Below are 24,481 nucleotides of genomic sequence, written 5' to 3'. Positions count from 1 at the left end.
GGCAAACCAATTTTTGTCCTCAAAATATCCTTTCTGATTGTATTAAATACACGTATCAGCTGGTTCCAGCTCTGTTTTGATGTTTACACTAAATTAAATATCTAAAGTCTAGGTTTTTATGGCTACGTTATTAATCTCTTGTGGAAATATTTGGTTTTTTGAGGGTTGAGAAATACATGAGCCTGTCTGACCGACTCACCTGCAGCAGAAGTGAATCATTTTCTCTCCTCTCCTCAGTGTCAGAGGATATATAGACAGAGAGGTGAGGACAGCTGCTGCTGCTGCTGCTGCTGCTGCTGCTGCTGCTGCGTGGATCTAGTCTCCTCCTCTAGTCTCCTCGGGGATGCGCCAATCAGTCTGCACTCAGCGATGCAGAGTAACTTTTGTGAGTGAGTTATTCCAGCTGAGGCGTCTTTGTAGCCTGCTGTGACTGTTTTTGATTTCACAGTACCCCCTCACCTCCACCCCCCCATCTCCCAGAATGCCCTCCACCCCCCCCTCTAGCACTGCCCCTATATTACTCACACAGATACTCACATTCACTCTCACATGTTAAAATAGTACCACAACAGGTGTTTACACTCACTTGTCTGTCTACACAGGTTCCAGAGTGATTTATGGCAGAGGAAGAGGAAATTAAGCATGAAGGATTACATTGTGCTTAAGACACTGGCAGGACCTGCAGAACGTATGTGTGTGTGTGTGTTTTCTTTGTATGGGTACCTTTATGAGGACCAAAACACTTTTAAACTTGAGGAAGTGAGGGCATTTTGGCTGATCCTTACATTTTACCACCCCTTAAAATGGCTTTCTCAGGGCGTAGACCTGGTTTTAGGGTTAGGGTTAGAATTGTGTTTAGGTTAGGGTTAGGTTAAGGCATTTAATTGTCATGGTTAAGGTTAGGCTAAGGTGCTAGGGAATGCAGTATGTCAATGAGTGTCCTCACGACAAATGTAACGTGTGTGTGTCCATGTAAAGAGGCTGCTGCCCAGCAAATGTTAGTAGGAGACATCTTTAACAATTATGAAGCATGTATAACGACTTTCTCTTTTATAGTTTAGGAGGGGTGTCAAACTCAAATGAACTGCCAATGAGCATCTAATCTGGTCAAGAGGGGGCCGGTCTAGAGGAAAAAACAACTGTTCAGTAGTGGTTATGAGCTTAAAACACTATTCATCATAATATCACAGTAAAGATTTTCATGATGATATTTCACAGAATTTAAAGAAGTAAAAGTGCCTGTTTAAATATGGAACGATGTATAACTCATAATCATCACATATTTCTGATGCAAAATGAATCTAAAATTAAGCAAATAATCACGTGGACAACTAATATTTAGTATTATAGTCTGTCTATATTCTATCACCTCAGCCACACACACTGTGTGTAAAGGAAGGTTGCAGGCCATGATTTCATAGTAACGCAATATTAAGTGGCGGGCCGCATGTAATCGATTGGGGGGGCACATGTGCCCAGTTTGACACCTCTGGTTTAGGGAATATTTTATTTTATTTAGAGGAAACAAGACTTAGCGTAGTTCCAATAAAATGAAAGAAGCGAAAAACGATGTATACAATTACACTTTCTTATGTTTGTCCTTGTTTGCCGGTGCAATAATGCAGAAACCTTATAGAATAATAGACAGTGATGATATGAATTTGTATATAAACAAAAACACTGTACTGTGTGAGCTTTACGCAGAGGATTGTGCCATTTTAAACTGAGTAGTCCATGGTCCCTAGTGAGGCAAGTAACAGTTACACAGCCTAAAATGTTTCCTTTTATCCTCCCCCTCTGTTGGCCTGCTCCCACTCTGTCCTCTCAGCCATCTATCCCTCCTACATCTCCTTCCTTTCCTTCTCACCCTGGTTTTTTCATCACTCCCTCTCTCTGAATGAGCTGCCCTTGGATTACTGGGGCCTGTGGAGGTCGATCAGAAACATGTGTGGAGGGTTGAAGGTGGCTGATGGGAAGACTTTCACCAAGTGGCTCACCCTCACTTCTCCTAAAGAACCCGCTCCAGTTGGGAAGCAAAACTGTGAGCGAGCTGAAGGGCAGAAACTTATTGGATTTTTTACGGGATATTATTTTCCATTGAATTGAGCAAACAGGAAAAAACTCCTCACCCCAAACCACTTTCTGTACAATACAGGAGCCAGTTGGAAAACTGGATCATTCTCATACTCCCCTCCTCTCTTTGAGCCTGTGCCTCTGCTGCTCTCTCTCTGTCTGTCTGTCTGTCTGTCTGTCTGACACATTATTCTGCATGTGTTTAACTGCAAGTTATATCATCACGGTCACAATAAGACACAGAAAATAAAATCTAAAGCTGTGATTTAATCTCCCACTGCCCTCACAGTGTGAGTGAATGAGCTCTTAGCTGATCAAAACAATGCTGATGTATGACAAAGGTAAAGTGAGCCAGTGAGTGAGGGAATTTTCACTCTCAATTCAGTTTTTTTTTTGTAGAGCACACAAACACTGCCACCTTGTGGGCTGTATTGTCCATAAACTTTACACTGTAGTTTGCACCATTTTCAAGGCAAAACACAGTCACATTTTCTCTGTATGCCTACATGCACAATGGTGGAAAACATGTTTGTTGTTCATTTGGCACAAGTTGAAGATAAAAATGAATTGCATAAATTGTTGTTTTCCATTATCCCAGAATGAGACTTTTTATATTTATATGAGGAGCTGGGTCAGCACTAGAGGGGCCACAGTTTGTATTTAAAATAATCCACAGTGGACAAACGAACATCTTTTTGAGTGAGATGCAAACTGCCAACATACGTGGAAGAGAAAGGTGAGGTCAGGGATATTCAGCTGCAACATGCAGCTTCATAAGTAAATGCCCCTTAAGTTTGCACACTGTATCTTTAATATCTATTGTCGGGAACATCTGTTTAAAAAAATAAAGTTGCAGTTGCACATGACACTCTTAATACTGATGTATCATTTGTTATTGTAGCCTTTAAAAAAAAAAAAATAAACAATGTTCACTTTTACCTTCAAAGTTAACATCAGTCATTGGAATTGAACCAATCGAGATTTAATTAGACCAACGTTTGTGTGAGAAACAACCAAAAGGTTTATTTTTGGTTTATTATGACGTCAAAACTGATTGCACAGTGATAGAAATGGTTTGTCGTGGAAAAGTGCACATCAATCTACGACACATTTTGCGAATCCAAAACACCCAATATCTACACATTGAAAACAGGAACAACTAGTAGAAAGTCACAGCCTGAAGTAACCCTTTATATATGCAACTAAAACGTCCATGTGGAGTAAATTCTCCTCTGTAATTTCTGTAGATTCCACACCTTGAAGCCAAAACGTTCTGTTTATTAAGCAACAATCAGAGGAAACATCTTCCCGGTCTTTTTTTTTTTTTTTTTTTAGCTGTCGAGCAGAGACCAAGCTGTTTAGAATGAGCCAGAGCGGGAATGGAAAAATCCACAGCATTTAGGTAAAGCCATGTCATAAAGGCAACACTAATGAGCCAGAGGTTTTAAGAGAGGGAGAGGAGGAGAGAGGAAATTGTTTACATATGGATTTGAAAGCGCACAGGCATCACAGCTATGTTGTGTATTTAATGAAGCAAAGTGATCCCGGTGCACATGTCTCTTCAATGCTGCTCTTCTCCCACACTTGTTTGTCCTTTATCTTAATTTTACCATTTTTGTCATACAAGTTAACACTTCACAGCTCAGTCATTAATCGTGAAAAGGGTTCATGCAGGTTTTATCAAGTCAAAGCAACACTGATCGCCGAGCTTGTGCGCTGGTATTTTACTCGCATTAAAATATTCATCGTCCTCTATGAGCAGATGGTTTACTGCACCAACAACTACTAACAATATCTCACTTTTGGGAGACTACCCACACTTAGAGAGGTCTATTTTCTATCTCACCGTGGCTAATCTGCTGCTTAAACTCAGCAAATGCATGGATTGACCAGAGGCTATGAGCAAATGCATAATAGATAAATGTAGACGATTGCTGAGGACTACAACAAGTCTGATTGCTTTCTTTTCCTGAAGCAACATTAAATCATCCCCTAAGCCACATTAAACTCCATTCCCATTACAAGGATAATAGGATTGTAGTTTTAATGAGTGATGGGTCGTACCTGAAAGAAAACCCACAGACATTATAGATGTTTTTGGCTCATTCAGCTGCTTCATCATCACATAAAACGTAGCAACAGGGAGAAAACTAGGAGCATATAAATTATGAGAATCGTTATATCCCAAAACCAAAAATACATTATTACATTAAAAGAGTGGAGCAGTGAATTTGCATTTTTTTGCCAATTTATTGAGTGTTTTTATGAACTGTTTTGCCAAACTTCCTACATTTTAGATCTTTGAATGTCCTCCTTTTAAAGCAGCTTTTGTTCCTGTTCATTAATGGAGTATTTGAAACTGAACTGAACATCTGCATGGAGTATTTTAAAACATATACATTATTATTACAAGGTGCACACACACACACACTCAGAGAGCACTGATGTGTAGCTATTTCATAAACCCTTGCGCGTTCTCTGACAAAATAGTTAATTGGCAGCTCCTCAGTGTCACACACGGTATTTACTTCAACCTCAGAATTAAATCAGCACAGGGGGATTTTGCTATGTGTTGGCATTTTTAATGACACTTTTTATGTGAGAGATAATTAACAAAGTTTGGTCCTAATTTGGATTTCGCCCGCTTAATCTCCTTTTATCCCCATCAGTATTGAGACCAAAGACACATTTGACATAACATTTAAGTCACAACCTCAACGTCACAAACCAAGTATAAAGATCATTTTGTAATAAATTAAGTCAGGGCAAAGGCAACATCGCATGTTGCTTTAATAGACTTCATTGAAACAACAACAAACTAAACAACAATATATGATATTTAAAAAGAAAATGTACAAACATTACAATTGCTAAAGTACTCGTAGTATAAAATCTGTTTTCAGGGTACAGTAAGAGAAATAAAAAACTTAACAATTACTAGCATGCTAATACTAATGAGAAGGCATTATAGGCAAACAGTGATGAGCACTCGACTGCCTGCAGTTCTCTGAAATAAGCAAGTTTTAATGTTCAAGAGTAATGCTTAATTATCCATACATGCCCATTTACAAGCATATTGCCACAGGGCTCCAGTTTCACAACAGTCCCCAATCTAATAGAAGATAGCATTATTGCGTGCAGTCAGAATTATTCACTGCATTACCCACGATTCATAGCATGTATTAACACAAGCAATTTCATGCATATGGATACAGTGGGTCTTAGCAGGGGAGCTCCTGATTGCTCTGAAACTAATTTCACAATCATTAGTTTTGGTGGTGGTGTGAGTGACAGAGTGTATTTACCAGATTTCAGATTTTTGACGAGTTCCACAAGCTTTTTAGAGAAAGTTGCACATACCAAAGTCTGATCTTTGAAGAAACCACAGTGACTACACACTCGGCATCGTGGACATTTCCAAACTTTTCCTTTATGAACTCAAGGAGAACACACTATACACATGAATACATTTTTTCACGTGGTGCAATGTCTGTCTATAAATGAGCTTTTTGTTGAATATCGTCTGTAAATACAGAGCCTAGAGCTCAAGATGCAGTTCCAACACAAAGCCACTTTAGCCTAGAGGTGAAGTTAATGAATCATGACCAAGTGCTGCATTTTATCCATATGTAACACAAGGAAATATTCTGTAAAGCTTCTGAATCAACTTAATGCTGTTATGGGCCGTTGTCCACAATAAACATGTAAATTTTGTTTATTGGATAGCAAATAAATCAGTGGCACAGAATCATAAATAAATCATAAACACGGCGAGTATTTGTACACTGGCATCAAAAAACAACAGCACCAATGACACACACTCCAAAGATGGACCATTGTACGTCAATGAAAATGTTTTTCATTTTTCAATGTGTCGGTCTGTTTGACAGCAGACATTTTGAAAAGCTCAGGTGAAAGTCAAGTCATTTCATTGTTTACCACTGTACACATTTTTCTGCTGTGACATGACATGAAATGTCTTAAGGTCTGACAGAACATAGTTGCCTTTGGTGTTAGTGTATCACTGCATTACCTTAGCTGTTGTAGTAATAAAAAGGAGACAGTAGGTGGCGATACACTATTTATATTAATAACAGTGCATTTCAGCAAAGGTACCAGCTTGTGGATGTGTGCCTCACTTTTCATCAGACATATTCATATAACATATATTCTAAATAAAAATATTCACAGTCAGAGGTAATAAGCAAGTTACTGATCTTGTATAAACCAATTAGAGACCAATATTTTATTTTTTTTTTTAATTGGGGGGTTTCATGTTAAGACAAATCCCTTTATTTGTTGAATGTTTCAATCTAATAATAATACACTTATAAAAGCTTGTATTAATATCTACTGTATTAATATATGCTGGTGTCTTTTAGTTAAGTTTACTGTCCTGATGATATTTGTAAATGTAAACAAATTGCAAGTGGCATCAGTGCTTTGGTCTGTTATGCCACAATGGGGGAGGAAACACAAACATGGCAACCTAAAAGTGATCTTGGAGTACACAAAAAATGAATTATTTATGAACCACTAAATCCATCAGAAATGAGCCCACCTGCAAAACCTACACACATGCAACCTGCTGTGAGATGGAAAAGAGAAAATAAACGGACAAAATGGAAGTTTAACTGTGAGGCGGCAGACAGCGAGGGGGATGGGACGATGTATCACCTCCATGGGTCTGAAGCCAGAGGGAGAGGATTTGAGGGTTCTTTGGTTCAGGTCACAGGGAGAAGTGAGGTCACTTGCTGCCCCAGATTTGGAAGTGCCACTGTCTGGGGACAGATTGATGGCTGCAAGCAACAGATAACAGCTTGTAGTGTGAAGGGAGATTAAAAAAAGAGGCAAAGATTGTAGGGAGAAGTGGACCCCACCCATGTGGGGCTGTGCTGAACAGTCACGTCAGATTCTAACACTGCAATTAGCTGCTGGGCCAATTACAGGTTTGTGGAGGGTAAATTAGATTTGTATCATACAACAGAATTACTGGAAAGCTATCAGTTATCATAGGGAATGTTGTGTATGTTTATCGCACAACTGAGATCAAAACCGAATGTTGCTTTTATGACAATTAATTAATCAAATCCTTACTCTTCAAATGTCACCATAGTCTGTTCACATACAAAAGACATAATTACTCCACTTGCTACTCCATCCTTGTCTAAGTATTGTTGTGACAGCGGCACAGCTGATCGGGCACCTTCCAACACATTCTGCTTGTTTCCCATGTAACCCATGAATGGTCCATCACAATGCCATTGTTATCCATCAGATTGTCCTCAGTCATTACTTATTCAGCCAGCCGTCACCACCTTTTGTCCAAAACCATTCTTCAGTCTTTCCCAAAGACCTTGTCTTGCCTGCTGTGGCCCATCTGCCCCCCGTCTGACACATACTGCAAAAGCCCATCATTTCTCTCTCTCTCTCTCTCACACACATGTGTGTGTGTGCATCCACACCAGCTGTCCATCTCATGTCCCCCGCCAGTAAAAGGTGCTGGAAAACCAGAAGAAAATCATGGAAAAAGTAGCCACAGCAGAGTGAACCCTTTGCAGCATTGACTTTATTTGAGCAGTGTGATTTACACTTAAATCCAACGAACGGCTGATGCAGACTGTGCAGCACAAAGTCTAGATACTGACTAGATCCTGCACTGACAACAGAATGACACGCAGAATTGTAATGTTAGGTAAAATGTTGATATGTATAAGATAACCACGATCAGCAATTTATTTTTGTTAAAGCATATGCAGCTGAGTTATGTACATTTAACTTAAAAGTAGAGCTGAAAAAAAATGGTACATTAATTGACTCTGGTAATCAACAATACCTTTCAAACACACAAAACTGTGTTTTACCATTTTCCGTGTTTGTCAAATTCTTTTTTAATGAATTAAACATATTGTAAAATTAAACAAGCTGAGTTCCACAGAGATATATAGTTTCTCAGGTGCCACTTGCCAGGATAGCTACAATATTTATTTAAGAAGAAGGAAGCAGGCAACCGTGCCAAATATTTGCTTAAAATAGTCAGCAGTCATTGATGGAGGTTATAAATAAAGAGAAGGAAAATGGCTAGTCCTGGACTGGGATATTTATTGCATGGGCACACTGTTGTTTACTGCAGGCAACAGCTCGGGATGCCCTTATCAATAACACCATAAAAATCTCAATACCCTGAATGCAAAGTCATGTCCCTCGTCCATTTCTAGAAATATGTATCTGTGGTGAAATTAAATCACTTTTATGAGTGCATCAAAGCCATTACTGGTTTCTATTCTTGGACACAGTAAATGCAAACGTTTGATCACTTTTCAGTGCTGACATATGTTTTATTAAATTTTTTGGAAAATAATAATATGTAAATGTACAGAACAGGGTTAAAGCAAATACAATAAATTGCAGGAAAGCATGAACATTAGAAGTGGCGGTACTGGGGAGCCACCACCAGTACCCAACCCCCATCAGTTTCCCTTTACCACAACATTTTCCATAAAGGATTTAAGCTTTTATTTGCATGACCATATGTCTTTACACAATAAATATGCTTGGTACTGCATTCTGGGAAATATCTGTTAGGGGTGCCACTATCAGGATGTGGTGACTATTCTCCAGCCACAATCTTATGGCACTGAGATTGAAAGGTTCATAAAAACCCTGTTGCTACTGGTTTCTGGGGCACCATATATGCGATTTGTTTACCAAAACCACCTATTAAAAGAATGTTCACTTTTGGTCATGCATAAGTGTGTTGCAAAAGCTGACAAATGCCTATTTCTTTGTGTCATGTTGTTTTATGCTATTTTTTGTCATTCAAGGCTACAATAACTGTTTAAATTCAATATTGAGATGAACTTTTGTTGTGAAAATTTGACTCTTTGTTTCTAAGTTTCATTTTGCGGTTATTGGCAGAAATTGAATATATTACCCATAAGTATGTTTGTAGTATACAGGGTCATTTTGTAATTTGGCAAGGGTCTTGCTTATGATGGTCACCATGATACGATTCCAATGGACAAGAGTGATTATTTGACGCTTCCTAGTTCCGACACAAGTGAAAAAAGGTAATCTTTTCTGGTCCACGCAGGCCACCATTATTGTTGCAGTTTCAACACTAGATGTCGCTATTTCTTACACACTGGACCTTTAATAGCTCGTGTACCTAATAATATCGTGAAATGTAATATCATGAAATAAAAGCTTGGATAATCAGCACTCACCATGTGTTCACTCCCCACCAGAAATAAACATCACCCGCTCTAAAATATAAAATAGTTGTCTTCTCTGATAAATTGTATTTATTAGTGAGGGTGATTTCATTAATGTATTTTTAGATGACATATTTGACATTTAACTTTTACATAAATGCTTCATCAACCAAAGTCAGAACATTTGTTATACAGCTGTTTTTGAAATGGCTGGTTATGTGGTAAATGCATCAGCACAAATGTGCTGTTGACAGCTTTGGGGCTGATGTTTAAACTGACTGACTGTTTGCATCAGTAAAAACGGGGTAGAGGCATTTCTCTTAACTGTGTTTAGTTTAGTGGTGGTTTGCGACGTGTGGAAAAGTCAAGCTAAGCTGTACCTGTTGCTTGATTCAGGTGGAGGACATAGCAGCAGCAGCAGGAGGAGGAGGAGGAGGAGACAGACAGTCGTGCTGCTACTGTAGCTGCTGGAGCTGCTTCTCCTCTTCGAAACACATACTACTTGAACGGAGGGAACCTGCGACGCAAGCCGCCGCCGCCGCTGCTGCAGCTTAGCTGAGCCCCGGCATCCGTCTGCTGCGGGAGTTTAGCGCGCTAAGCTAACAGCCAGCAGACTGAAGGAAGAAGAGACTGTATAGTTTTGGACGCCGGGCTAAAACAAGAAGACTGTGGCGATTTGATTCAGTCTTTAAAATGTCTATATTACCGTTCACTCCTCCTATAGTGAAGAGGCTCCTTGGCTGGAAGAAAGGGGAGCAGAACGGACAGGAGGAGAAATGGTGCGAAAAGGCTGTGAAAAGTCTCGTGAAGAAGTTGAAAAAGACGGGACAACTGGAGGAGTTGGAGAAAGCCATCACGACACAGAATGTCAACACAAAATGCATAACTATTCCCAGGTAATAAACACACTGGCTCGCTTCCTCGTAGCTAACTCAGCTAGCAAGCGGCTAGCACGCTTGACAGCTAGTTATTAGCCCGTTGCCATGAGTAGTTAGCTTGAATACAATAAGGAGATAACGCGGACTAACACAGGTTGGTAACCAGTAACTGTCGAGACAGTTTAATTTAAACACAGACAAATAAAGTATAGCAGTGTTTATTTTTTAATTCCACCGTTTATTGTTTTTTTTAGCTGTCACAATACAAACAGTCCGACACAGTAACCAGGGCCAACACGTCACCCACAGTTTCTGCTAAATATTTTCACTATGTTGCGTAAAAAGGTCACAGTTTGTTGGTGTTTTTTTGTCAGTCTGAAAAGTACTGACATGACCACCTGTCACGTTCATGTGTGTCAGCCAGCGGTGCTGCACAAAGACGTGTGAGCACAAACATAAAGTCCGTTATGTCCAGCGTGTTTTCTGCTCCGGGATCATAATCGGGGCGACCTGCGCCCCGCTGGCTGCGGGAAACTAACTGTTATACCTGTGAAGGAATGTGCTGTAGTAGGCATGGGACGATATGAACCTTTCTTGTCACTATTGTCCTGATTAATGTAGTTGCAATTCACGATATCATTGCGACAGTTTGATTCGAAGAAGTGCACACATTTAATAAACACGTCCAGATACAGTGGAAACAGGTGAACTAATTAGAAGTTGACCAGTATGGCCATTTCTGTAGCCGATGCCACCTTTAAAAGTCCAAGCAATCATGGTAATTATTTAATAATAATAAATAATAATATTCTAAAACAAATATATAACATCAACTTGATTAATCTGCTGCCTAATTAATCTTTCTACCCGTAGAAGTAACGGTAATATTGTCCGAAAAACACTTGTGCACTTGTACACTTTGTGCTGATGCATTTACCACATAACCAGCCATTTCAAAAACAGCTGTATAACAAATGTTCTGACTTTGGTTGATGAAGCATTTATGTAAAAGTTAAATGTCAAATATGTCATCTAAAAATACATTAATGAAATCACCCTCACTAATAAATACAATTTATCAGAGAAAACACTTGTGTAAAACAAATGTTTTAATATTACTAAAACATGTAACTAAGGATATGAATTTAGTGAACATTTTAAACTGAGAAACAAAAACGATAATCTTAAATAATCTTGTTTTAAATTACAAGGTCCTGGAATGAGTGGGAAGATGCAGGCTCCCCCTTGTGGTACTAAAATAAATAACTTGGATGTTATGTTGAGCTGGACAGCATTTTTCATATTAAAGACTCTTAACTCACTCACTCACTCACTTACTCACTCATCTTCTACCACTTTGTCTTCCACATGAGGGTCACAGGGAGAGCTGGTGCCAATCCCAGTCGACATAGGGTGAAAGACAGGGGGTACACCCAGGATAGGTCGCCAGTCCATCACAGGGCCACTTAGAGACAAACAACCATCCACTCTCACAATCACACCTATGGTCAATTTAGAGTGTCCAATTGAACTAATCCACAAATCTGCTTGTTTTTCGGGGAGAACATGCAAACTTCATTAAAGACTCTTCCTATTCACAATTATTCCAATAATGTAAATTCACGACAGTTGTCCAGGCAAGTTTCACCTGCTGACCTGTGAGCCTGTGGTAATGTGGTGCTTCATAAACTGTCCACAGCTCCCACAGTTTGGTCAGGCAGGACTGTGACTCATAGAGGATGTTTAGACTGGAGTGTGTGTACTGTGGTAAAGATGGGGCATGTATTCAGTGTGGGACTCCCCATGTTTGATAGCCATCTGTCTAACGTAGTCAGCATAGTTTGTCTGAAACATGAGTTGTGTGTGATGCAAGACATGTGCGCCCATATAGTTGTATCCTCATTGGTGTGAATGAGTCATCAAATGTAATTCGATTGATTCTAAAATAGGGACAGCGCACATTAAGTATACTCAAATGTCAATGTGGCAAATTGTAGCCAGTGAATTATTTTCATCCGTAGTGCTTGGGGAAGTCAATGTAACTCAAACACACAAATATGCACAGGAATAAAAAAAAAAGAAAAGAAGAAAACTCAACACAGTTACACATATACAGCTACAAACAAACACAACATGACAACAGAAACAATAATGTAAAGTGCCTTTCAGAATTGCATTGTCCCACATTGCACATTGTTTATATATCAAAGAAAGTCAAAATATAACTTGCATATTGTCCATTTACTAATGTAGAGATAAAATGCACATGGCTGTGAGACATGTCCACAGGCCTGACTTGTCCTCAGCCAGAGGTTTGAATGTTGCAAAGCCGGCGCATTCTCTGACTGAGGGTGGTAAACTGTTATACAATGTGCTGCTGCCTCTGAACAACCTAGCACTACATAGTTGCCTCTAACAGTGGCTCTTCAGGTTCGAGCCGCAGTATCGGATAGTCTTGTGAGTAATAGTAATAATTTAGTGGTGGTATGGCAACTCCATTCAGGGGTTTACACATTATATAGTTAATCCTGAAGTTTTTTTTTAAGTTATCAAAACTTGTATTTCATAAAAATGTTTCAGCAGTGATGGGAGAACTACAGAGCCCCTAAAGGGACATCGGAAAAAAAAAACTAAAACTAAACGTTTCTGGTGCGCACAAGATACTTTCTCGTGCGCACCAGAAATGATCTCGTGCTCACGAGAAAGTATCTGTGCCAATCTCAGCTGACATTCAAAGTGAAAATAAATAAAACATTAATAATATACAAACTTTCAAACTGTCAGGTCGAAACGTTTACATTAAAAACAAAATAACGGGTCAACAGCAAATCTAACCATCACACCAAGCATCTAATGACAGCGATGTCAGCGGATCATTTCATCAGGACAGGCCGAGGTAACGCTGCTATGCCCCACACACCAGAAACGTTTATTTTTTTGTTTTTTTTCGGTGTCCCTTTAGGGGCTCCGTAGAGAACATTTCCTTGTCTGATATTTTTGTCTAATATTGATGATTTTGGGCTGAAAAGTATTGTGTAGTCAGTTCACCAACAGATGCCTCCATTGTTAGACATACTAAGACATAGGTATACTTGGATTCTTATCTCAACCAGTTCCGGCCTGATGTGACAATGTAACTTTAAATGAAATGAAACTATTTAACTTATCATCACTTATTAACACATCATGATACATTTTATTTTGATTGGCAGAGTTGCTCTCCACTTTTTTCTTTTATCATATGGATGTATGTCTTGCCATCTTTTCTTCCAACATAAAGTAATAAGGCAGGTCAAATCCTGGTTGTACTGGTGACGTAGATGCTTGAATACACCTTTTGAATATTTTTTGTTTTCTTCATTCCCTATGTTTTTTCTAATATTTAATCGGGCAGCTTTTAAGATTCATTGCTAATAAAACTGCAAGTCCTTGTCATTGAGTGTGGAGAAGTCGGGACATGGGTGGTAACCTTCATTAAGATGTTTCTCAGTTCGTGGGAATGTGCTCAAGGCTCTAGGGAGGATGTGGGTCACTGTTTAGCTTGTGGTTCAATCTCAGTGGAGGTAGGTAAGAGAGTAAGAGCGTAACATCTGTCTTGTTATACAGAGATTCAGTGAATTGGTAATAAAGTGGGCCCTCCTTACGCTGCACTTTTATCACATCCTCTGTTGTGGCTTCCGGAGACAGGAGTTGTTAGCATTTAAAAGTGGTAAATGCAGGCCTTAGGTGCTTAAACCTAGAGTGGACTTGGCCAGCAGGAAATTATGTACTAATATATGTGCATTGTGTTGGCTAAGAGCAGATCAATTGCATGTCTTCTTTGTAAGGTATAGAGGGATTTATAAGACTATCAAACAAATCAGAAACCCTACACTCTTGGTGTATGATTGTATATATTTTGAGAAATGATTGGACGTTTTGTTTAATTCTACATACTAGAATTTGAATAACTGCCTGTTTTTGCAAAAATTGCATTTTATAAAATTGTAGTAATATAAGAAAGTGAGGATTTTTGTTTAAACTTAATTTGATTGAAGATAACATGCAACACTTGCATAAATGTACACTGTTTATATATATGTATATATATATATCTTGGCCACAGTATTGGATTGGTGATGAGATGCTTATGAATCCCTGGCTTGTAGCTATGCAGTTGTTGTTTAATCTGTCTTGAATGAGATGGTTGCTGTAATCTGTGTTGGAGTGGTCAACATGTCAGAGTCACAAATTATGGAGACGGGGAGCATTCTTGTCCCGTCCCCAGAGGCTTAGAAACGCCAACTTCAGCAGCCTCAACAGATACACACTATGCAGGAGGCAGTTCTAGAAAAAGTGTGTAAAAGTTGATGTTTGTTGATAAAAATTACAAAATGGTAGAAAACAAAGAACTCAGCGACAAAAGGCATAAGATGACCGCATTTTAGGTGATTTGCACTCTCGTAAAATGAGATTATATTCACCTAACACCTAATAAGATAGACAAACCATTTGATTCAGTCCAGCAATCTTTGCTCACGTTTAAAAGATTACATAGCCATGACTATGTGTTTGATTAAAAAAACAAAATTGTTATTTCTTCAGTTCCATCAGAGACTAAAGCAGTTAACAGTAAATGAATTGGCTTAGCACTGAAATCACCTTATTAAGATGTTTGGTGGTCGCCTTAAAACTAGTGCCAAGTTTGCTTAACTTGTTTTCTTGAACCCAAGTCCTCTCTGACATACTTCAGAGGGCCAAGCCATGGTAAAGAATGAGAACCATATGTTTCTTGTCTGACAGCTTAACAAAGAGCTGAACTGTTGTCGAGTTCAACTGGGAAAAAGCCGTCACCAGGTTAGACTATATGTGAAGGGAGAGGTCAAGGATGTGTTACAGTCCTTCTTTCCTTTTTTAGTCATTTGAGTTTCATGGCAACATGTGGTTTATGGCTATACACTTCAAAGGTATATAAACACTGTAAATATGAGTTTTCATCACTTGTCCTAACAGCTGTCTTTTTATAAATCCATGCGTTGCTTTATAGTAGGACAACATCATCATCAGTTCAAACAGATGATGTTTCTTTTTCCGGTGTTGCTCTGTGGGAAGGACTGAGGTAGTGGTTGACATAAAATAGTCTCTTTCATACTTAAATAAATACAGTATATGCAAAGAAAAGCAAACATTGTGTATAAACTGGCCCGACAGTAAATTGCTGTGGTGTTCTGCCCTATATTAATGTCAATTTTTTTTCTTTCTTTTTGAAATTAGGTAATAGTGTATATTTACATAGTTTTTATCCTACGCATTAAGGACATGATTCAGTAATGGTGAGGACACGTATCAAAGCAACAGTGATTACATGTAATCTTGCATAATTCAGGTCTCTTTGATGGTATCTTTCAGATCTTTAGATGGGCGTCTCCAGGTTTCCACTAGGAAAGGTCTCCCTCATGTGATCTACTGCCGCTTGTGGTGCTGGCCAGATCTACAGTCCCACCATGAGTTGAGAGCAGTCGACCACTGTGACTTTGCTTTCCATACCAAGAAGGATGAAGTCTGTGTCAACCCCTACCACTACCAGAGAGTGGAGACGCCAAGTGAGTGCAGTTAATTGATATGTGATCCAGATTGCTGTATTCACAATAGCACTTTTGATATGAGCGGTACAGAACTGAACATATCTGTAATTTGTGTATCTGTCTGTCTGTAGTTTTGCCACCTGTCCTAGTACCACGGCACACGGATATCCCTGCAGTGTTCCCACCATTGGATGACTACAGCCCATCTATTCCTGAGAACACAAACTTCCCCGCTGGCATTGAGCCTCAGAGTAATTATATTCCTGGTGAGAAAAACTAAAGTAGCCCTGAATCCAGTATATTATTGTTATTATTGTTATTATTGTTGTTCCCGCTGGACAGACAAATGCTGTTAGTATTGGGATCTTTACCTCTAATGATTCAACACAAAAGTATCCATCATTTCACGAACAACTCTTTGTTCCAGGTATTGTAAAATACTCTTTATAAAACTTGAAAGCTGACAGTAAAGATTGTGTTTTACAGAAACTCCCCCACCAGGGTATCTGAGTGAGGATGGTGAGACTAATGATCACCAGGGCAACCACAGCATGGACACCAGTGAGACACATTTCAAGCTCATACTGTTCTAAATATGCCTGATGGAAACCGTGATCCAGTCCTTTATTATTGCTCTGTTTCAGGTTCACCCAGCCTGTCGCCCAATCCCGTGTCACCTGCAAACAGTAATCTCGGTAAGCAAGACAACATTATGTGTGGCCATATTCAACATTACTTGAAGCATAGCTGAAATCTCTGTAAGTCTGGATCATCATTTGATCATGGATCAGCTTACTGTTTTTGTCATTTTTATTAGTTTACTGTAAAAAGTCAGTAAACCAAAAACCTGCTGCAGTCTTTGTGAAGGTGCTTTTCATTCAATATCAGTAATATATGAGCCTTAGCCTCCGGGTAGTAATACAGTGAGTGAGGTATGAATGAAGTATCTGTCTCTGGTCTGCCCTCGTCAGGCAGGCCAGCTACAGATGGCACAAGATAATGCAATAATAATAAAATGCAGTTGCACGGTTATTCAATCTGTGTGGAAAGCCACCAGCAGGTTATTGGTATAAAAAAAGTACATGCACGTCATGTCACAGCCATTCGTGGCTGGGGCCACGAGGGTCATAGTATGAGCTGTGAAAGAGAAAAATCAAAGGGAACAATATCAGCAATGTACATCTTTTAAAATGGTTGAATAAATTGGTTAAATGGTTGTTTGACCACAAAGTTCTTAACCTCTTCCCATGAACTTTGTGCCACCTGTTGCTTATCTTGGTGACCTTACTCCCAATATTCACTTTACAGCAGTCAATGGAAACATGGAGATAAAGTAAATGTGTGTTTTTTCTGACAGAATCTTTGAAAATTTGGTTAAATTTTTTTAACGGAAATCCTTCTTAACTGGCGCTCGCCTGCCTGTAAATTAATCTTAATCTCACTTCCCTTTCCGTGCTCACACAGGCTTACAACCTGTGACGTACTGTGAATCTGCCTTCTGGTGCTCAATCTCCTACTATGAACTGAACCAACGCGTTGGAGAGACCTTCCATGCCTCCCAGCCCTCCCTCACTGTAGATGGGTTCACAGACCCTTCCAACTCTGAGCGCTTCTGTCTGGGCTTGCTGTCCAATGTCAACCGCAACTCAGCCGTAGAGCTCACACGCAGACATATAGGTACTAGTTTCCTTTCACAGGTATCACATAAGCCGTGTTGCAGTTTGGGCTCTATTTTTGCACATGACGTAATCAGGTGGTTACTGTGCCACTGAGTGACAGTCTTTGTTCTCTCCATTCCAGGACGGGGCGTCCGGTTGTACTACATTGGGGGCGAAGTGTTTGCAGAGTGTCTCAGTGACAGTGCCATCTTTGTCCAAAGTCCCAACTGCAATCAGCGCTACGGCTGGCATCCTGCCACTGTCTGCAAAATTCCCCCAGGTGAGCTTGTAATGCCGTGTATAAAAACGTGAAGTAATCAGACACAAGGCTCTTGATGACCCACCAACATTAAGAATAACAAATATTTCATTTGTTAGGCTGCAACTTGAAGATCTTCAACAACCAGGAGTTTGCTGCTCTGCTTGCCCAGTCAGTCAACCAGGGCTTTGAGGCCGTCTATCAGCTCACTAGGATGTGTACCATCCGCATGAGTTTTGTCAAGGGATGGGGAGCTGAGTATAGGTAAAAATTAAGCAGTTTACTGTTGAATTTATTGATTGTATTTATAACACGTACTGTTTAGTAAATGCATTACATTTACGTCTAATATTTACATGTTGTTGACTGATTATGTGTCAACATATAAACAGATAAGGCTAAAAATGACAAAGGGTGCTGAACAAAGCACTGTAAAAATGTCAAATAGTGTTAATATGCTATGGTATTTTTTTAGACAGATTAAAATATATTTTAAAGGTACAGTGTGTCAGAATTAGTGACATCTGTTGGTGAGACTGCAGATTGCAATACACGGAGCATTCCTCCTCTCACCCTTCCTTTTCCAAGTGTGCCAAGTAACTTGTGACAGCTGGTGGATTTGACGTAACAGAAAAGATGTAAACACTTTCTCAAAACTCTCCACTCGTTTACTTTATCATTTTTTCCTCTCACTTTGTTAGTTTGTACATTGGTTTTATGTTGGGCTGCTGTAGAAACATGGCAGTGCAAGATGGCAGCCTCCTTAATGTAAAGCCCTTGTCTGAAGTACAAATAAAAGGCTTTTTTCTGACACTACAAAAACCAAACACTTGAAACTTGAAACCAGAATATAGTCACATTTAAGAAGCTGAAAAAATCAGAGAACTTGTTTTAATTATTAAGAACAACAACAAAAAACATTTAATGATTAAAACAACAACCGATGAATCGATTATGAAGTTGGCTGATGATTAATTTAGTACTCGATTAATTGTTGCTGCCTTAATACAAACATAAGTATTTCTTAGAGAAGTAAGAAAATGTACAGGGGCCTTGGTGTTTAAGGTCAAGATAAGGAACGGCAGGATGAAGAGTTGCTGCACATGGAAAATAGAAGCCTTGAAAATGAAAAAGAGGGTGATGGTGCAGCTGTGAGTGGGGCAAGAAAGGGCTGAGTAACGGCGAAGAATGCAGCAGGCATGCACTGGTATAGGAGACATGGAGCGGAAGATGAACTCATTCACTCAGACACCCTTTGCAAGGGGATTCCCACTGGACAGTGAGCGGTGCGTGTCATATTTCTGGCACCAAAAACATCTCTTGAATGACTTCACAGCTAGCAGAGCGGCCTTCGCTATTTATACTCATCAAACTCAAAACAGTAGATTGCATCTTTGCCGTGACTTCATTTATTTTATATGAACAATGCGATATCTCAAAGTCAGTAAAATGTAAAAACAAACTGATGCCATTCTGCTTCTCTGTGCCCTGCAGACGTCAGACGGTGACCAGCACCCCCTGTTGGATAGAGCTGCATCTCAATGGCCCTTTGCAATGGCTGGACAAGGTCCTCACTCAGATGGGCTCTCCCAGTATCCACTGCTCCAGTGTGTCGTAGGAGCGGACCCTCGTCCCAGCCACACACTTAAATACAAACCATATAGGAAAACTCAATCATCTGTCACTGATCGTAAAGAAAGACACCATCCTTCTTTTAACTCTCCTACCTTGCCTTTAACATTTCACCTCACATGTATAGCACTTTCATCAGAACCACGCAAGTGTTCCCCTTTTTGGACGTTCTTTTGTGCCCATATGTACAACATCCAACCACAGGGTAAATCATAGCAGTTTCCAAAACAAGAACCATATTTTCTTCACAGTTCATTCATTTAGACATCATGTCTGTGCTTAGTGTTGTTAGTTTTTTTATAAAGCTATAAGAGCAGATTGGACTGTTTGTCTGCCAAGTTTTACCTTGGCTATCAGGTATGTGTTTCAAAACATTTGATTCTATGAATTATGAACATCTACCATCACTGGTATGTCATGGTCCCAGAAGCACTTTTTATCAGCACTGAATTGGGAGGTTTATTTATCGAATGAACCACGCTTTGATGGAAAACATTAATTAGTCATTATCTTTAGTGATTAAATAACGTAATATCAAGTACAAGGTACTTGCCCATATGATTTATCTGTATTGATGAAAGCATCAATTATCTGACCATTTAATTGGTATTTTATCTATTTTTAAACAAAATATAGACATCAGCAGCATTGTTTCTTGAGAAAAATCCCTTGTAAGGAAACTATTTTGCTCAATGAAAGAGACATTTTATAAGTTATTTTTGCATACTGTCCTGCATGGGAATATTTTTTTATTATTGCCTCAGTATAATTGTATATAAATATTTATAGCTTGTGATTTCTTGTCATGCATTGCTTGAATCAGTGGACCTGACTGACTTCTGCCATGAGCAGATTTACAGAGACTTTTTCTTGAATGACCCTAAATATGGCCTGCTTAAATGCAGGCTTCTGTAACCCAGGTCAAAGGATTTTTGGGTGTAATACATAGGATTACAGCACCAGTGATTAGTGGTATTTCATATGAAGTACATATGATATACAGTACGGATGTTTGTAGTGGACTGATTGAATTTATCAACTGTGTGATTTTGGTTTTGAAGGGTACGTGGTAGCATTGACGGTGGTGAGGACATGAATTCATACGACTAACTGTTGGTCAGTAGTTCACTATGCTCTTTGTGGATAAATGATGCACTTCACTGTAACTGTTGTTGAATGGTTTAGTTCTTGTGGTATTTTACTCGTCTTTTAAATACTGTACATTACATGAACATTGCAACAATATAAGGCATGTGTAATTATGCTTGCTCTCGCTGGTCATTCTCCTAGAAGCCACAAAGTTAATCCTGCATTTATTTAGAAAGTACACATGACTGAATCACCATGTTATCTATTTTAAACATCACATGGTGCTTAACTGAAACACTATGGACTACAATGCATTATGTAGTTGGTAGACCTGTATCAGTACTTGTTCTCCATGAAGTTCTCAGCTGACAGTTTTCTGTTAATTCTTATGTACGTGTTAATTTAATGTCGCTTAATATTTGTGTACCTTTATCTGTGAACAATGAATAAACTAACTGGGAATTAAAAGCCAATTGCTTGTTAATACCCAGTGGCTGGAAAAACCGTACAATCTAGTATCACTCTACTGTAATAAATCCATAGTGATATAAAAGCAACCATAACTGTTGTGGTTTGTGATGGTTATTTTTGTTGAATGGAATTTATTTTTTTTGCTTCACCATAAGTGTAACAGACTTTGCTTGGTGCCTACAAGCCTGTAGGGGCAATATTATGAACCATTGTTACCTCAGTTGGTCAGGGTTTAGCAATGTAATGCTATATGATCAGAGAAGGACCAGGTCTTTCAGGTATAAGATGACAATGTCAGGATTTATCTTGGTCAAATAGTTCAGGGAGCATCAGTCATCATTTTCAATACATTTCATGTATTGGACACCACATAGTCAAGACCTCAACCCCATAAAGAATATTTGGGATATGTTGAAACATAAATACAAGATCTTGGCAAAACAATGCAACTGTGGACTGAAATACATGTTGTGACAATGCAAAAGTGTATCAAAACAATGCTAAGATGAATGTGTGCCAGAATCTAGCAAAAGGTGGTTCAACAAATATATTTGAATGTGACTTCTTTTTTTTTTTTTTCCCGAAGCAGCATCATAACAGAAGTACTGAAGTGTTTTATTTATTATTATTATTGTACTGAAGTGCAGCACATGTGGCACTGATCTGTATATTTTTATATGAATGATTTTAGCTGTTTTTAGTAATATTCACACTAAAGCAGGAAAAATAAAATCACAAGTTTTTATGTTAATTCAACAGAATTGACATTATAGATAAGGCACACATCACTTAACAATATATGTGACAACTGTACCTAAAGGATAAAAACATAAATGTGTCGAGATTCATTTCAGGGAGTAAAGCAAAAATTATAGCACCCAACTATGGTCTGGCCCACCTGCATTCTTTCCTGACTCAAGGATTTTCATCTGTGTCTCACCATACACAAGTATTGCATGAATTTTAACAATCAATGTTATTATGTCTATGTCTACAATCCCATCTGCAAGCATTTGCACTGTCCAAGTGCAAGAGTCAGGGGAAAGTTCTCTGGATCTTGTGGGTGGGAGTCCCAGGAGAGGACGAGGATCAGAACGGGTTTTAGCTTTCTTCACCCGATGACAACCCATCTATCTCATCTACATCTCCACCGATGGCCATCCAAAATGCTTTAGCGACCTACAAATGACATTTAGTAAACATAAATAACGTGATTGAGCATGATCATATTCATCAACACAGTTGAATGAGCTAAAGCTGAAGTGAAGTGCTAATTTTATCACCAACAATGTTTCTGTAGGACATCTTTATTGCACATAGTTAATATTACTAATGATACTAATTAATGTGATCAAATTTTATTATCAGCATAGACAGACTAGTTTAAGGAAACATTCTCTGACTCTGACAACACTAATATTTATTTTATCTACAATGGCCCCCACTAAGATCAATATCCCTTCCAATAATGTTACGTGAGGTGTCCTAATTCAGAGGTACAAACATTAAAATGAAATGTGTAATATTCGAGAGAGTGTAGATGCTTACCTTCTCTGCATGAACTTTTCTCTGCTCATGTGGTAATGAAGAAGCTTTTTCTGCAGATCAAAATTGATTGTGTAAGTTTTAAAAATCAAAACTCATGCTGGTGCAAAAAACTTTTGTATATCTTTTCCTTTAACCTTTCATCTCTTTTAATTTAGTAAAGAGGCGTTCAAAGTTATCCACATCTGCATCTCCAGCTGTCAGATTAGCGAGTTCCTGAATGTCTAAGTCTGTCATTGCATCTGAGAAAACAAAACAATTACATGTTAACATGTACTGCTTTACACAGTATCTCCAAGGAATATAGTGTTCATTAGCATCTTTTGAAAAAACAAGAATGAAATGTGCTATGAGAAGTAAGAAATTACTTGTCAAAAACAAGCTGTTCACTTACCTACTACTGTGGCTTCTCGTGTGCATGTGTTTGTACTAGTTTCCGTTTGATTGCCCTCATTAACAAGTGTGCCCTCTACTGGCGAGCTGGAAGACTAGCACAGAAAAGGAGTTGGGGGTTAGCCTGCCTCCATGAAAACTGATACATTTAGAATGAAAATTGGAATTTTGAATGAAAATAAGAAAATTAAAATGTAAGCTATATTATACTCCAAGTAAACAAACAACAGAAAAGCTCTGTACTTCTGGTTCTTGGCAGCTGCGTGGATTGTTGTGCCTGGAGGCCACCAAACTACTCATCAGACCAAAACCCTGATTGTGTCCTGTTTAACAGAGATACAAACATCCATGTGACTTACAAAAAGACAATTAAATCATCTTACGATGCAACTGACAACGGTATTGTGATTTTATCTCACCATCCTTCATCTCCACACTGGACCACACGTTTGCATTCAGAGCCTGAACAATTCTCTTTACTCCAGTGGATTCTGGAAAGTCATCTGATTAAAGACATGAAGACAAATAAGTGCTAAAGTATTAAGTACTATTATATTAACTACAGCACTACAAACCAAGGGCACTCAATCTCCCTTTCTAAAGAAGGTTTACAATTTGTTTTACTGAATAAACCAAAATCTATGTGAATGTAAGCAGTCAGGGTTGCTGTAATTTAGTCTCCCCTATAAAACTCACCGTCTTCATCTGGCAGCTCCTGTGGATTGAGCTCCACCAGCTCAAAGGTGTGAGCCAAACACCACTGCTGTGCTTCATGTCTGCTGACCCCTAGAATATGAACAACATTTGAAAAGTTGATATGATATAATATAGTTGTGTGCTTTCTATAAACCATGTGTCACCACCCTGCAGTGCTGGAGAACGCACCATTTTCACTGACTTGGTCACACACCAGGATGAGAACCTCTGGAGCAAGATCTTCCACCACTGATATCCAAGGGTGAAGCTTTTCCAAACCATCCTTCTGTAAACACCAAGTAAACATGATAAAACATTATTTACATGCACCAGTTGACAACTCTAATACATAAGACTTGAGTCACGTACCACTGAACTGTCAAAATAAGCGATGAAAGCCTGAGTGGACTGTGCAATCTCTGACGACATTTGGAAAGTGCTCGGTACGACACAGAGCCTGACATCCGCTGTATAGTATTTATTATTGATTTCCCAGGGATACCAGACCACCGTATCTTCTTGCTTGGTCGGCTCCGGCAAAGTCTTCGTGCTGAGGATCTCTGAGGCAAAGACACATTTGTTATCAATAAAGATGTGACGTTAGGCTACGTAGCTAAGTCTGCTCAAGTAGCTTGATTTAGAGCCTTAGTCTGACTGTTTTCACAACAACTACGTACAGTTCACGGGCTGGACTGACAGCTGTACACAAACCTGTTACCTGTCACCTACACCAGTGACAGCAAACTAGCTTTGCGATTTATTGTTAGCATTTAGCCAAATCGTGCAACTTAACCTTTGCTTACTTACGTTTAATTAGATCCTCTTCTTTAAAACCGCTGTCACAGCTGGTGACGAGCACACAGGGAATAGTCATCTCTGTCGTTTCTTCTGTATCGGACATTTTTAAATAATATGTAAGAAAAAAATCCTAGTAACAAGCTAGCTTAGCGCGACAATAACCAACTTTGTCGACCTTTCAACTCTGCCTGGGACGGTCACTTCCGGTGCA

The 24,481-nt window shown here is 39.0% G+C and overlaps 2 protein-coding genes across 2 annotated transcripts; one reads left to right on the top strand and one right to left on the bottom strand.

The window, feature by feature from the left end:
• The first annotated feature begins 9,708 nt into the window (after nucleotides 1–9,708).
• smad3b (SMAD family member 3b) lies at nucleotides 9,709–20,935 on the top strand. The gene is made up of 9 exons (XM_058645697.1): nucleotides 9,709–10,183; nucleotides 15,554–15,747; nucleotides 15,861–15,995; nucleotides 16,216–16,290; nucleotides 16,374–16,424; nucleotides 17,194–17,406; nucleotides 17,530–17,667; nucleotides 17,766–17,910; nucleotides 19,141–20,935. Exons 1-9 carry the CDS (start codon nucleotides 9,981–9,983, stop codon nucleotides 19,262–19,264), a joined length of 1,278 nt encoding a protein of 425 aa, XP_058501680.1. The 5' UTR covers nucleotides 9,709–9,980; the 3' UTR covers nucleotides 19,265–20,935.
• A 732-nt stretch (nucleotides 20,936–21,667) lies between these two features.
• Nucleotides 21,668–24,479, bottom strand: aagab (alpha and gamma adaptin binding protein). The gene is made up of 10 exons (XM_058645698.1): nucleotides 24,280–24,479; nucleotides 23,842–24,032; nucleotides 23,662–23,758; nucleotides 23,473–23,562; nucleotides 23,196–23,279; nucleotides 23,020–23,099; nucleotides 22,778–22,871; nucleotides 22,521–22,625; nucleotides 22,387–22,436; nucleotides 21,668–22,017 (listed from the first exon to the last, which is right to left on the bottom strand). The coding sequence occupies exons 1-10, from the start codon at nucleotides 24,371–24,373 to the stop codon at nucleotides 21,940–21,942; spliced, it is 963 nt and encodes a 320-aa protein (XP_058501681.1). The 5' UTR covers nucleotides 24,374–24,479; the 3' UTR covers nucleotides 21,668–21,939.
• Nucleotides 24,480–24,481: the final 2 nt, after the last annotated feature.

Source organism: Solea solea, chromosome 12 (assembly GCF_958295425.1).
Source record: "Solea solea chromosome 12, fSolSol10.1, whole genome shotgun sequence".
NCBI classification, from domain to species: Eukaryota; Metazoa; Chordata; class Actinopteri; order Pleuronectiformes; family Soleidae; genus Solea; species Solea solea.
This window is presented reverse-complemented; position numbering and strand designations above follow the sequence as displayed.

Bases quoted from the DNA above. Each gene is read 5' to 3' on its own strand.
- smad3b (XM_058645697.1), top strand. From the start codon at position 9,981: ATGTCTATATTACCGTTCACTCCTCCTATAGTGAAGAGGCTCCTTGGC. The intron at 16,291-16,373 runs GTGAGACACATT...GCTCTGTTTCAG, and splicing joins CAACCACAGCATGGACACCA to GTTCACCCAGCCTGTCGCCC. The intron at 17,911-19,140 runs GTAAAAATTAAG...TGTGCCCTGCAG, and splicing joins GGATGGGGAGCTGAGTATAG to ACGTCAGACGGTGACCAGCA.
- aagab (XM_058645698.1), bottom strand. From the start codon at position 24,373: ATGTCCGATACAGAAGAAACGACAGAGATGACTATTCCCTGTGTGCTC. The intron at 23,100-23,195 runs GTGAGATAAAAT...TCTGTTAAACAG, and splicing joins CAGTGTGGAGATGAAGGATG to GACACAATCAGGGTTTTGGT. The intron at 22,018-22,386 runs GTAAGCATCTAC...TGTCATTTGTAG, and splicing joins GAAAAGTTCATGCAGAGAAG to GTCGCTAAAGCATTTTGGAT.